Here is a 15,348-nt window from a genome sequence, read left to right as displayed (position 1 = left end):
CCTTTCATCCTGGCTCCCTGTTGCCATAGCTCTTGTGTTGTACCTAGTACTCTAGTTGTGATAGCAGGTATTTCTTGCAGATATTAGAACACTGAGCTACTAGTCGTCCCGCTGTTAGGGAAGATGTTGGGTATCGAAGTATCCATAGATCCCACATCCAAAACCTGACACGGACCTTGTTGACCTGGGCGACAAGCTGGTTTAGCTGGTATAAATCATCAGATATAACAAATGGGTGAAGCAGTGTATAAAAGTTATAGTAAAATAACGAAAATTAAACTGGTGCAAAAGTTCGCATTCCTCTTGATTATTTAATTGAAGAATCATTTCTGATAAACTGACATTTGTGCGATCTTATTGTTCATTAAATTTTTATTTTTTTTTTGTCCTTCCGGCTTATCCCGTGGGTTCAGGGTCACCACAGCGGATCATTTTCCGCATGTTGATTTGGCACAGTTTTTACGCCGGATGCTCATCCTGACGCAACCCTCCCCAATTTCTACCAGGCGTAGACCAGCACTGCACAGCTGGGGAGGGGAATGGGCTGTTAGGGGTTCATTGTCTTGCCCAGGGACAGTTCGACATATGTGTTGATAAAAAAATTCTTAGTTTTACGCTTTCTTCCACTTCAAAAAAGGGGGTACTAACTTTTGCACCTACACTAGCTATACATTGTTTTCTTAGTCCTGTGCTTTTGAGCTTCAACCTGGATAATGCATTTGAATAAGTACTTCTATTTGTAGTGGAGTACTTTTTAGGCAAGCATTATGAGTATTTCACAAATGAGTTTGTGTACTTCTTCAAAAGTTTCCAGCAGGTCGAGGTTGTGTCAAGATAAGCTTGAACAGTGCACTTCTTTCTACTAATCTTCTTCCTGTGACCAGATGTTAGTTCACATTGCTTTGCATGAACTGCTCCAATAGTAGCCCATTACATTTTAGACCCATTTTAGACTTTAGAAAAAGATTTGGACAGTCTAAAGCAGAGTTCCTTTGCAGTGGCACAGTGTCATTTATAGCATAGCATTTATATAAAAAATCATGTTACTAATGTTACAACACAAATGTTTCTCTTTGTCAAACCTCTTTGCCATTGCAAGATAGTCAACTCCTTAACATCATGTCAGTGGGTTTTGTGGGTAATAAAAACACATTTTCACACAGTTTGTGTCATCTGGGGCTCACCTTATGTGATATTTTTACACAACAACAAATGCATTAAAAAAACGAATAAGTAACGAAATTAGAAACATGACATTGACTGCAATAAGAGACAGCAGTAGTTTGATTAACTCATCATACTCTGAATAAAAAAATAAATGCAGACACCGTATGATATATGACAAAGCCTTGTTGGCAGAGGCTGTGATCCTGTATGTTCCTGAGCAGTAATGTTACAAACTGTGGTTAATGGATTACATGATAATAAATTTGCATATGCTTTTGAAACATTCACACATCTGCGCTTGCAGTAACTGTACACATTTATTATAATTTACAAAGTACACGGAAATGCCAGTACAAATACAAAATCCAAGGCAGACGACACCTGTTGATCCAGCTGTCTGCTGTCATCAGAAACAGACGTCACTGCAGGTGCCATCAGAAGAAAAGGACACAAGGAATAAAACATGAGGATTGGATGCAGGTAATGAGAGGGACCCATCGTTTATTAACACAAAGTCCAGAGACCTGGTGCAGAAAAAATGGATTCTACCAGTCCCAACTTAGTTCTTGGGGCCAGGAACTAAAGTTTAAGTAATTCAACTCAATGAACTAATGTAGAGAACTCAGCTGTATTCACCACAAACAGCTGTAGATCTTTTCACCCATACACTTTATTTGAAAACAGGAACAAGTGACACCAATGTTATTTTTGCCATGTTCCAAAGTACATCTACTGTAAACACACTGCACTTGCCATTTGAAATACATCACAATTCAGCATTGTACCACAATGCAGTCTGAGACATGTTTGAACAGTTCTGGATGTATTCATACAGTTCAGTTCGTTAAATAATTTGTGTCAACCTCTGAGGTGGATCCAGCACAGTGCGTAAAGCAACCAAGTACAAATAGTGAAGTTAATAAATGTATTATGGTTTTAATGTAGCCTACTTTACCGAAGTAGCATTTTTTTCATTTTGTTACTTAGCATGTTAGTGTACATGTAACTTTTACTTATACTCCAATTGAGAATCAGATATTGTTTGTTTTTCTCCGATACTTAAATCCTTAGTTACATTTTGTAGCCTTAGATTCTGATCATTTTTTTCGCTTTCGGCATATCCCATAAGTTCATGGTTGCCACAGCGGATCACTGGGCCACGTGTGGGTTTGGCACATTTTCTTACGCTGGATGTCCTTCCTGATGCAACCCTCACCATTTCTTACCTGGCTTGGGACCACACACATAATCATAATGGAATTTATCAACCTGTAGTAAATGGTTTGCATTTATATAGCACTTTTCTACCTATTGGTACTCAAAGTACTTTACACTTCTCAATCACCCTTAAGCACTCACAATCACATTTGCACTCACACACTGATGGGGGGAGCTGCTATGCAGCTGGGAACAACAGCTGGGAGCAACTAAGTTGGGCTTTAGTGTCTTGCTCAAGGACACTTCGACATGTGACCAGAGGAGCTCGGAGTCTGATCATCAACTGCGGGATTGGTGGACAACCGCTCTACCTCCTTTGCCACAGTTGCCCCATTAAACAAGTACAAACACATGTAGCAAAACAAAAAACTCCAAACGAAGTCCATCGGTAAATTTATTTAAAAAGAACTGAGAAAACTCTTCTTTCCTCCTTTCTTCTGTTCAACCGTATGATTTCCTGGTTCATGAGCCAGTTTCACACATGGCGGTTTTTAGGAAGTACTTGGCTTGCGGATGAGCATGTGGTTGGGACCTTCTTTAGTGGCTTTGATGATTTTCCAGGCATCATGGTGCATGATGCCCTCCAGAGAACAGCCGTTAATAGACAGGACCTCATCGCCAACTTCGATAAGCCCGGACAACTCTGCAGCACCTCCTGTGGGAGAGGAGCACAGCAATAAATACTTAAAAGACGCACATCCTGATTTCGTTCTCCTACACTTTCCTTTCAAATTACTTTGAACCTGCTTAAGAGATCAAGATACAGAAGCGCACTGTCTCATTAATGTGTTTTGATATAGAAACAAGGTGGTCCATCAGTTAGAGAACAAGTTAGAAAAGCTCTGGTTAGTGTGTCATTAATTACCCTGCAGCCTCAATCTTATATTAGACTATGTTAACCGGTTACTATTTGACTTTTCTGAGTAGTTTTACCAGTATTACCAGAGGAGCTTTTATTGTGCATTATCATGCCAGACTCCAGAGAACTGAGAGTAAAATGCAACCACATGGGGGCACAATCTAGTGTCTTTGTGTCCCAGTCCCAAGTCTAGATAAATGTAGATGTTTGTGTCAGGAAGGGCCTTCGAAGTAACACATGCCAAATCAAACATCCGAACATGATTTCCATACTGGAACGGTCACAGCCTGATTACAACAACTGCAACCGGTCCTGTTGACAGGGTGCCAGTGGAAACTGGGCTACTGTTGGTCGAAAGAAGGAGAGGAGGAAGGCGTGTTTGTAGGCAAAGAGAGAAGGGGAAAGCTAAGAATGTAGGACTGACACTAGGGTCTTTGAATGTTGGGACTATGACAGGAAAGGCTAAAGAGTTGATTGACATGATGCAGAGAAGGAAGGTGGACATACGGTGTGTCCAGGAGACCAGGTGGAAAGGTAGCAAGGCTAGAAGCTTAGGAGCAGGGTTCATAGATTCCATTGAAACAGATTTCAATGGACATATAGGTAAAAGGAACAGAGGTGATAAGAATGTGATGGGCAGGTTTCGGATTTGGGACAGGAATGCAGTAGGACAGATGGTGGTAGACTTTGCAAAAGGAAAATAGGGTGATATATAAGAGTGGAGGGAGAAACACTCAGGTGGACGACATCTTGTGTAGATGTTGTAATCTGAAAGAGATCAGTGACTGTAAAGTATTGGTAGGGGAGAGTGTAGCCAGACAACACAGGATGGTGGTTAGTAAAATGACTCTGGTGGTGAGGAACATGAAGAGGACAAAGGCAGAGCAGAGGACGAAGTAGTGGAAGTTGAAAAAGGAAGAATGTGTAGTTTTCAGGGTGGAGTTCAGACAGGCTCTGGGAAGTGGGACACTGAGGGGACTTAAGAGAGTAGACAGGAGTAAAGGGAGATAGGGAGGTGAAGGTAAAGGTGGCAAAGGCCAAACAAAGAGCATATGAGGACTTGTATGTTAGGTTGGACACTAAAGAGGGAGAGGTGGATTTGTCCAGGTTGGAAAAAAGATAGAGATTGGAAGGATGTGCAGCAGGTTAGAGTGATTAAAGTTAAGGATGGAAATGTACTGACAGGTGTTGGGACTGTGATGGGAAGATGGAAGGAGAACTTTGACGTTTTTAATGAATGAGGGAAATAAAAGTATGGAGAGAAAAAAAGGTAACTGGTGCGGAACCAGAAGTAGCAAAGATTATTAGTAAGAGTGAGGAGTGAAGTGAGGAGGACATTGAAGAGGATGAAGAGTGGAAAGGCAGTTGGTCCTGATGACAAACCTGTGGAGGTATGGAAGTGTCTAGCAGAGGTGGCAGTAGAGTTTCTGACTAGTTTGTTTAACAAGATCTTGGAGAGTGAGAGGATGCTGAGGACTGGAGGAGAAGTGTACTGGTGCCCATTTTTAAGAACGAGGGAGATGTGCAGAGCTGTGGCAACTACAGAGGAATAAAGCAGCTGAGCCAAACAATGAAGTTGTGGGAAAGAGTAGTGGAAGCTCGGCTAAGGGCAGAGGTGAACATTTGTGAGGAGCAATATGGTTTCATGCCTAGAAAGAAAACAACACATGCAGTTTTTGCTTTGAGGATGCTGATGGAGAAGTACAGAGAAGATCATGGGGAGTTGAGGACTTTAAGTACTTAGGGTCAAGGGTTCAGAGCAACGGAGAGTGTGGAAAAAAGGCGAATGCAAGCAGGTTGGAACGAGTGGAGAAAAGTGTCAGGTGTGTAGTGTGATAAAAGAGTATCAGCGAGAATGAAAGGAAAGGTGTTCAAGACGGTGATGAGACCAGAGATGTTGTTCGGCTTAGAGACAGTGGTACTGAAGAAAAGACAGGAGGCAGAGCTGGAGGTAGCAGAGCTTAAGATGTTGAGGTTCTCTTTGGGAGCGACGAGGATGGACAGGATCAGGAATGAGGACATCAGAGGGACAGCTCATGTTAGATGTGTTGGAGATAAAGTCAGAGAGGCCAGATTGAGGTGGTTTGGACATGTTCAGAGGAGAAACTGTGAATATATCAGTAGAAGGATGCTGAGGTTGGAGCTGCCAGGCACGAGGTCTAGAGGAAGACCAAAGAGGAGATTTATGGATGTAGTGAGAGAGGACATGAAGTTAGTTGGTGTGAGAGAAGAGGATGAAGAGGACAGGGATAGATGGAGGCAGATGATTCGCTGTGGTGACCCCTGAGAGAAAAGAGCCAAATGAGGGGTAGGCATCCTGTTGGTAGGCCAACAGAGATATTAGCATCCGAGACTTCAGGACGAGAGAACCAAAAGTCAAAAAATTCAAAGTGATTCTGGGTTTTGGATTTACATTGTTTATACTACTCTTGTTTTTGGAATCAGGGTCTTCTATTTTTGTCAAATTTATCCCAACACTTTATTTTAAGTACAACACTATTATCACATGTTTACAGAAGATTTGGCTTTTACATAAACAGGCCTACTTTTAAAAAGTCACCTTTAAAGATACGTTTAACAATGAGAGGCCTATCTCCATGGCTCGAGGACTTCCCGCCTTCCAGACTGAAACCCAGGCCAGCAGATGTCTTGTGCAGCTCCACCATTAAAGCACCGTCTGGACCTGCATCCATCAGAGGTACGGAGGTAAAAAGGGATTAAAATATTAACATTGTTTATGAGACAAGAACTGGGCTGAAATGCTTTTTTAAAAACTGCATTCACAAGTTACAACCACATACACGCAAATTACATAACAAGTTAACAAAAAGGGATAATGCTGTATAAACATTACAAATGGAAGAAGTATCTAAGCCCATATTAATAAAGAGTAGGCCTAGGCCTTACCTGGTACAGTTTCCAAAGATGTTTTCCTAGCAGAACACACACTCTTTGGCTGGCCCAGGTCACTTTCCTTGTCTCTCCAAATGACCACTAAGGTTTGACTGGACAGCCTGGCTTGATGAAGGCAGGACACAGCCTCTCCGTGGGTTTTACCTTTCAGACTTATGCCGTTTATGGATAAAACGGTGTCACCTCTCTGGATTGTGCCCTCGAGGCTAGCTGCACCTTTAGTGAAGACTCGATGAACCTGGATACAAAGGTTACCCCCAATTATGTCTTGTGAGGAAAAGAGCATTTTGACTTTCTTACCCAAACTGGTAGTTTCAGGAATACACAATACATCATCATCATTCAGATCTGAACCTTGTACATACACTCGGAATTCGAACAGTAATCATTTTTATCTACGATCTGTACTTACAGTTACTGCCTTTTGCTCAAGGTCCACTCCACCAGCAATACTAAAACCGAGCCCTGAGCCTTCTTCTTTACTCAGGACAACAAGGTGAGTATTATCCTTAACCTGCAGAAAGTTCAGACGATGGCTCAAAATTCATACACGATGTGCTATTAGCTACAGAATGACATGCAAAATAGGTCTTACAATAATAGGGATATGGGATTACCTCCAAGAAACTATTGGCCTCCTGGAGCAGGGCTGACACGTATGATTTAGCTGTGACAGAGCACAGCAGAGTCTGTAGCTTACACTGTCTTAGAGGAGAAGCTGACAGATCCTTCAAACTGTGGACAGAGAGTCAAGTGTAAGACGTATTATTGTTTTTCTCTGCAATTATGCGCTGGTCTAAACTTAAAAAAGTAAAATTGTCTGTTGTTTAATTCTCTTTTTAAAGTCTCTTTCAGCATCGCAGAGGAGATGCATCTTCACACTGTGCTCATATTGAGTTGTACAGTTCATACATGCTGGTATCTTATTTAGGTGAATCAGTGATCAATCACTTTCATCAATCACCTTCATCTATATATATTTTACATATGATGCATGCTTATCCATGTTGATAAAGACACAGAAATATTTTTGTCACATTACTTTAGCCAGTGATAAAGTGTACTGATAAGCTCACAATGCAGTACAGTGGCTACTGAAAGGGAAGAAGGTCAAAGACAGAGATTCATCAAACTCCCCAATTACAATTTGTTGCTAAAAATTTAGCAACAAATGATTAATAGATTGGTATTTAGATCAATATACTGTATGCTCTAAATCGTGAATATTTGGAGAAACTAAGCAATTCTATGTCAAATTTATCATTCAGCATTTTAGTGTTTAAATGGAAAAATCCTAGAGAATGGCAGATGAATCAGATTCTTTAGATCGACTCCAATTTCAAATGCTGGTGATTTGCACATTGATTGAATCTTGATTTTTCCGAGGTTCTTAGTGATGACTGGGGGCACCAGAGGCAGACATATTCACTTCCTACACATAACAGCTGCAATTTGATTGGAATATAAATTACTTTTAAATGAGCTACTTTTATTAAGAGGTCCCCACCTGATGGACCACCCAGGCTGTTGTCCACGGGTCTGTAGGGTTCCCTGAGGAGTCTCTTCAGTGGATCCAGTATCACCACAGCTAACTCTATACATATCCACCTTTGTCAGGTTTGCAGAACCTGCAAAGCTCTCAGTCCCTGTGGCTTTTCTTGGTACTGCGGGATGGATGCTATTTTGAGTGTCCTCTATGGTTGTAAGATTCTCTGTGCATAGTTTTTCCAGTTCAGGCATACTGAGAGCCCTGAGCTGCCGCAACCTGCTGCGTGGAAGCTTGTTGTGTTTCCTCCGCAGTACTGGAGGGGTGTGTAGCGCGACCCCATCTTTTTGACCTTCACCATCAAGGTTGCCCTCGGTGTGGGGAGCTGTGTTGCAGCTCGTATCTGGAACCTCAAGGTTTATCAAGGCAATACTGGTTGAAGATTTACCAAGAAAAGGTGAGTAGGGTGGGGCAGGGATAAGATTCTCCACATAAGAGCTTCTTGGCCGTGCCTGGCACTCAGAATTGACCAAACCCATATAACCAGCAATTCTTTGGTTAAGTGAGGCTCGATAAGTCAGAGCATAAGACTGGATGTCACTGGATTTAGCTACAGGCTTGTCAAAGTTAGCCAGGTTTTCAAAGGACTTTATCTTGTGTCGGACAGAAAAGGGACTGTAGCCTGCAGACAAAGCAGTGTCTGTGGAGAAGCTTTTCCTTTCCAATGTCTTTACGTACAGTCTAGATGGGCTGCACTTTATGGGCTCACTGGTCTCCGCAGTTACAGTAGGTTTTGAGCCATTTTTTGTGGTTGAAGATAAGCACAATGAATTCAATTCTGTGATACTGTCTATGCCATTTGTTTGTTCTCTTTTGGAAATAACAGGAGACAGCATGGGTGCAAATCTACCTGTGCCTCTTTGAGTGTGTATAGAGTCTTTGATATTTTCATTGTGTGTCATAACTGGTGATGATGAACCTGACAAAGGAGACAATCGAACTTCTATAAATGTTCTTTGAGTGGAAGGTTGGTTGGATTCGACAGGTGCGTTTAAACTTAAATGGATATCCTTCTCTTTTGCAGGTTCGGCAGTTTGCGAATGCCTTTGCTCAGGTGGAACTTGGTTCATGTCAATGACTTTGGGGAGGTCATAGCAGTTGTTAATATCTAGCTCCTTAGTGGTCTTCAAAATGCTCAACATAGGTCCCATTGGAGGTAATTTTGTTAAATGGTTCAAGGCAGCACTGGTATTAGAAGGAACTGGACTTTGACTCCTTGTAGGTCTTTGGAGAGCCTCCTCCTGTGCTTTGTTTTTACTTTTAATCCTCAGGCCTTTCAGTTTGGGAGCAAAGATGATTGGTCTGATCTGAGGTTCAGGCTGTGATTTTAAGTTCCTACTTTGCATAGGACAGTCTGAATTTTCAAGGACCTTTAGGCCAGAGGACGTCCTAAGCAATGAGCCAGCATTTAGGTTTAAATCACACTCTAAGACTTTATCATTGTTTATCGTGGATGTGGACATTTCTGTCTCAGACCTACAGATATCTGACCCTGAGTTATCTGATTCTGTGGAAGGTCGATGGGGTGTTTGTGTGTTCAAATGCTTCAGTAAATCTGAGGTCCGGGACTCATCTTCATGCGAATCTGCAGTAGTGGCCTGAGTAACACAGTGGGTATGTGGTGGGGAAGGGTTTCTGTAAACACTACCAGAGCTGGATTCCAAACATGCTATAACTTTTTCACAAGGCTCAAAGGCAGTGTTATTGTGGCACTCTATAGAAGACACAGGTATTGTCCTCTTGGACGAATGGCATGGTTGCTCTGCAGAGGAGACCTTGAATACCTGAGAATGCTGTGAACACTGGGCTGTTATCGCAGAGCTTTCTTCATCTCTCAGTGAGACGTTAGTGGAGAGCAGCAAAGCATCAAAGGTCTGGTCCGGCTTTGCAATTTTACCGATGGCATGTAAAAAATGTGAAGACCCCAGTGATGACGGCGTTACATCCGAGTGTTGACCAGCAGTATTTAGATGGGCATCATGTGAACAAATCTCCACTTCTTCCTCATCTGACAAGGATCCATGCTCATGAGCTCCACCATTGGCCATCTTATTGACCACACTGCTGTCAGGGGTGGAGTCACTATTGGTATCACTGTCACCTTCTGTGGGGTACATACACTTAGAATCACAGGGAGTGTTTCCTGAGCTGTTTTCCTTTAGCTGGTTCACATGTATTGACTCTACAGGGAGGATGGCACTTTTTTCATTTCCTGCTACCAAGTTGGAGCAGTCCAGAGGACTGGACTCTATTGGTACTTGAATGTCAGTGTTCTCAGACAGGCAAACAACATGCTGGCTTGGAGAGCATGATACAGGTTTAAGGGATGGTTTGAAAGGAGATTTAGAGTGAGTATTTGTATCACTGCAGAGGCTCCCTTCTGATAAAATGTCATCTATGTTGGTGATTGGTATTTGAAAGTCATGATCAGTTCGGGTTTTGTGGTTAAAATTCCCTGTATTTGGGGTTATTGCTTGTCCTTTATCAGACATCTCCTGAACAGAACTGGCTGCGTTTGACCTGGTAGCTCCCTCACTGCTCCCTGATGACATTATCAAGCTGGACAGTTGATCTACAGCTGGGACCACAAATGAAAAGTAAATAGTTTAGTCAGGCAAATGACGTTTTTTTCTTTTTTTTTACTATATACATTCCAAGAACAAATATGCTACAAGTACAACTACTGGGAGGTACATACATGCAACATCACAGAATAAAGTCGTTTTCATCATTTAGAGTTTTGCAGAGCCAATCTAGTCGGTCTAATCTAGAACAGTTCTCTAAGACTTGTTCACTGAGTCACCAATTCTCAAAATATTCTACACCCAGTGTGAAGTGTATATAAAAAGAGCATAGGGTCTGTGAGAAGGCTTGGCAATCAACACACAAACGACTACAATGGTCAATAAAAGCCTTCAGAAAAATGTTTACACTAATTAATTATATCTCATTCAAATAACTGGTAGAAAGACCTCATGTAAAAAATGTATGTAATGAATATCCTACAGTTCTCTATATATTGGACATTCATAACACAAGGACAGGACGTGCTTGCCCTGTAGCAATGCATTATAATAATTATTGACTGTACATAACTACAATACAGTAGATCTGAAATTAACGAATGAAGACCTGGCTAAAATGTAGACAGCCTTAATTTAGCTTTGTTAGCTATTCACATTCATAGAACTTAATTTGTGGTAGCTAAAAAAAATTCAACGAAATTAAATTTACAATTTTGTTTATGTTGAATCTCCACTAAGCCTTCACTTCCTGCATGTTTTCAGTGGGTTCTTCCTTCAGTGGTTGAAATAAAAACTTATTTGGATTCATGAAAAGTGACTGACTGTGGGTCACTATCAAGCTCAAACACCAACGAGTAAGTTCTGAAATTTTTAGCTAAATCAGAGCAGGTGAACACTTCAAATGCCTTGCTGCTCGTCAGCAGTCACATCTTCAACGAATGCAAGGACACACATGCCCACACCCTAACATGACCTCCACCAGGCTTCGCAGAGGAGGTGGTACCGACGTCCATTTCTCGGGTACAAGTTGAGCTTGGTCGTATTTTTCTGGTGTGGATGTTGCATGTTTTTATTACAAAATTTAATCTGGTCTTACTGCTTTGAGACTTTCTTACGGTAAAGACAGAAGTCACAAAGAATTCCTCTGCTGATGGCTGACTTTGACACAGCCACACCTCCTGGTACCTCCTGGTGTGTCTTTATCTGACGGGGTTGTTTCACCAGGAAGAAAATTTGTTCTGTCATCAACGGTATCATAATTGTTTTACACTGACTTCCCTTCTTTTTGTGTTCATGAGTTTACTAATGTTACTAATGTTATTGCTTTTATTATATATATATATATATATACACACACATGCATATACCCAACTAATGGGGTTAGTTTATGTCATCAATAACTAACTTAATATTTAGGTACCCATTTCTGTATTAATTAAACTTCTAAATTACTAGACTTAACTAGAGATATTGCTGTGGATTGTGCAGGATGTGACCTACAGGTAAGTTGTTGTTACTGGTGTCTTTACTATTACACAGAGCCAAATATACACAACTTAAATTGAATACAATGAATATGAATACAATGAAAACACAGAATGTGATGTAATAAATTTACTCTTTCCGGGAGACCAAGCAATCCACAGCAATGTCTGTAGTTCACTACATTAAGATTACAGGTATGCTACAATAAAATGTTCAACTGAGACACAGAAAGCATACAGGGAGTTAAACTACAGGATAAATCTAGTGCTGGTCACTAAGTAAATTGTACTGTATAAGATAGTCACCATGGATAGATAGCCAGGCGCTTGCAGGTTGCTTTGGGGAAGTGAGGGAGGGAGGGTTGATCCTACATCTTTGGCCGGCATAAAAGGGAAAGACATGGTGCTCTATTTAAAAGCATACTGAGCAGCATTCTGCCACTAATAGCTTGTCATCACAAGTCAAAAGAAGTGTAGTTATACACCATCACATCACATATAAGTGCAAAGCTTTGGTAAATGGCACTACTGAGAATTGCTCACTTCTTCAAACTGCTAATTTCAGTCTGAAATCGCATGTGTTCATCCCGGGCGAATGGAACGTCTATCTTAAAGGTCACTTGGGTCAAAAGAAAAAGGGTTCTTTGAGCTAATGCCCCTTTTCTACTCAGCAGCTGGAGGGCATGTCTGCATCTGTGTTTGATAGACATCAGCTGGGAGAATGGGCCCCAGCAGAGGAATGCCAGAGAAAGTACACAAGCCTCAATGTAACTTGTAGACGGAGTCTTGTGAGCAGGGGCGATGAAGAGTCCGGAGCGCAACAGCTTGTGAACAGATACAGGAGATTTTTGCAGGTATGTCTACATGTCGTTTAATGTGCAGCTGCTGAGCATTAGCTATCATAAAGCACCAAAAAGGGGGCAGGGGAGCACATTAGATTCTTTCAGACAGTGAGGACTATTTTGGGATGTTAGGACATTTTAGCTGATCCTCACAACTTAAAATGACTGTTTGAGGGTTATGGCTAGGTTTTAGATTTTAAGGGGTTATTAAGGGGCTAGGAAATGCAAAAATATATGCTGTCTGTGATTAAGTGTAGCAGCCAAAAATCGAAACAAAATAAATAAATACTCGATTCGGTCGCCTGTTTATAAGGTAGATAAAATGAAGGCTAATGTGGGCTGTTGAATTGAGTCTGTGGCTGTTGAGTTGGTCAGTGTGAATGCCTGCGACCCTGCAACATTATTGCTGCTTTATGTTCATATTGTGTTATAAATATGACATCTGATTCGCTATATGAAGAAGATCTGGATTGACACAAAACAAAAGCTATTTGTATTAATTAAAGTAAAGCTGCTGTAGGTGGCACTATCACAAAAAAAATATTCTCCATTCTTTTTCTATTTCTCCACACTTGTTAGCAGTGTGCATTACTATAGGATCATTGTGTTGATGTGTACATGAACTGGGTAAAAGTAGGCATTATGGCTGGTTTGATGATTTTTTTTTATAAAGACGACTTGTTGATAAGAGGCATGTTTTCGCAAATGCAACTACAGGGGGGCACAATCAAACATCTTCTTGTGCCCGTCCGCATAAATGCAGAGGTTTGTGTCAGGAAGGGCATCTAATTTAAAACATATGCCAAATCAAACTTGCCAATCATGACTTCGGCCCAGGTTAACAACGACCTCCACCGGTGTTGTTGACCTGCCAGTAAAAATTGGGCTACTGATGGTTGGAGAACTAGAGGACGAAGGCGTGTTCGTAGGCAGACAGAGTGCGAAAAAGAGGCGAAGATGCGTCTGCAAGCAGGTTGTGACGGATGGAGAAAAGTGTCAGGCATCTTGTATGATAAAAGAGTATTAGCGAGAACGAAAGGCGTTGAAGGTAGTGAGACCAGCAATGTTGTTCGGCTTAGAGACAGTGGCACTGAAGAAAAGACAGGAGAGTGTTTGTTGAGAAAAACCTCTGGTTTTACCTATATTTTACTGGATTCATTTTTCTGCAGGACCCGTTATTCCACAACAGTGTTTCATTTAAATGACTCTGAGGAGGCTGTACTTGTTGCTACTGTCAGTCCTAACATGGCCCAAGACTAATGCATAGTCCCAGACACTGGGATTTCAGGACTAAGACAAACAATAGGATCCACTCTGCTGCTGAACAACATATAGGTGCAAAAAAAGCGATGCTAATGCAAGGTCTTACCTGAGACTGGTCTCTTGACTTCCAAAGACAGTGTCACAGGAAGGTTGTGCGTGAGCTCACATATTTCCTGGTAGCTTGAAGAGCACACATGCACCCCTCCAATTTTTACAATCTCATCTCCCGGACGCAGCTTGGGTGAACATTCCTGGAAATTTGATTAAATAAAGGAGTTTTTACAGACAGACAGACCAATGCTTGAGCTGCAAATGACACTAAATTTTTTAAAAATGTTATAACAGACTCCAGCCTGTTCTGATTAAACTGTCAAACATACCCTTTCTGCAGCACCACCAGGCTTTATCCCAGCAATGACAACTTTCAGAGGAGATGAGATAATCTCCAAGTGAAGCCCGAAAGACTCATCCTCACTTCTCGACAGGGTCACTGTGTCGATGGTACAAATTGGCTCACCGGCGTCTCCCTTCTTACAGTGCTGAGGGTTTATCAAACCAACGGCAGTTCCGGGGTCTCTCCCACTTTCTATACCAGGAAAGAGGGTCTGATTAGGGGCTAGGCAGGTCTCATCAGCTTTAGCCTTCTGCTGCTGGGGTGGACTTGATGCTTCAGTGCTTATCATGCTTTTGACACGCGTCACTGCTTTATGCTGAAGCTTTGGAGAGCGCTTTGCCTCCATCAGTTGTCCATCATCTTGGTTTGTACAGTTCTCATTAACGATGGTCAAATGACTGGACCCAGGGACCATGCTGCTCGCTACTCCTACTTTGTAGTCAAAAGGGGAACGGATAGGCACAAAGGGTGACCCAGAGCCAGGAAATTCTGACTTTTTGTTTGTAGTACCTTCATCGAACTGTGATAAACTATGACAGAGTGGTGTTGTCACATCACTGCTTCCACATTTCTGCAAATCACCACCATCTTCGCTGTCTTGGTCTACTTCTAATGATGATGTAGCAGTAATAACCTCTGAAGCAGTTTTGGAAGTGTGGGCTGGTTGGGCCTCACTGAAAGTAACAGAGTCTGATTTTGTTGGTCTGTGAAAAAGCCCAGTGTTTCCAGTGTTGTCTGAGTCCTCATCATCACTCAGCTCATCCTCAGAGCACATAACCCGTCGCTGTCGGAGAAGTGGGCTCCGCACCGAACTGGGGCTAGAGACAGCAATGGGCTGGACAACATGTTCTGCATGGTGATTAAGAGGTACAGGGGTCTTTTCTTTTGAAGTGTTAGACACTGGTCCTCTCTCCACTTTTTTGGGGGAGGTGGTGAATGCTGAATAGAAAACAGGTGATACAGATTAGTCAAAAAGGGAAATATGGTCAGAATCAGCCACACTCAGAGTAGGAGAACAAAGTACCATTTTTTTGCCTTTTTTCCCCATGTAGATGCACTTGCCCATAGAATTGCACTAATCATTGTAGAATGAACCTTTCCTTCCAAATAAAGCTACTTCACTCATCTGGTAAAAAT

At 41.8% G+C, this 15,348-nt stretch overlaps 1 protein-coding gene across 3 annotated transcripts in view; it reads right to left on the bottom strand.

Annotated features, from left to right (window-relative positions):
* Positions 1 to 2,223: 2,223 nt before the first annotated feature.
* The window catches only part of pdzd2 (PDZ domain containing 2), a 39,984-nt gene continuing 26,859 nt past the window's right edge, over positions 2,224 to 15,348 (bottom strand). For all 3 annotated transcript variants that reach the window (XM_067521813.1, XM_067521815.1, XM_067521814.1), the window contains exons 19-26: positions 14,198 to 15,150; positions 13,924 to 14,068; positions 7,665 to 10,281; positions 6,775 to 6,892; positions 6,570 to 6,671; positions 6,152 to 6,395; positions 5,805 to 5,927; positions 2,224 to 3,040 (exon numbers count right to left, since the gene is read on the bottom strand). In XM_067521813.1, coding sequence (XP_067377914.1) covers positions 2,877 to 3,040; positions 5,805 to 5,927; positions 6,152 to 6,395; positions 6,570 to 6,671; positions 6,775 to 6,892; positions 7,665 to 10,281; positions 13,924 to 14,068; positions 14,198 to 15,150 — 4,466 coding nt within the window. In that variant the 3' untranslated portion in view covers positions 2,224 to 2,876. The remainder of the gene's footprint in view (positions 3,041 to 5,804; positions 5,928 to 6,151; positions 6,396 to 6,569; positions 6,672 to 6,774; positions 6,893 to 7,664; positions 10,282 to 13,923; positions 14,069 to 14,197; positions 15,151 to 15,348) is intronic.

The sequence above is a fragment of the Channa argus genome, chromosome 11, assembly GCF_033026475.1.
Source record: "Channa argus isolate prfri chromosome 11, Channa argus male v1.0, whole genome shotgun sequence".
In the NCBI taxonomy this organism is placed as follows: Eukaryota; Metazoa; Chordata; class Actinopteri; order Anabantiformes; family Channidae; genus Channa; species Channa argus.
This window is presented reverse-complemented; position numbering and strand designations above follow the sequence as displayed.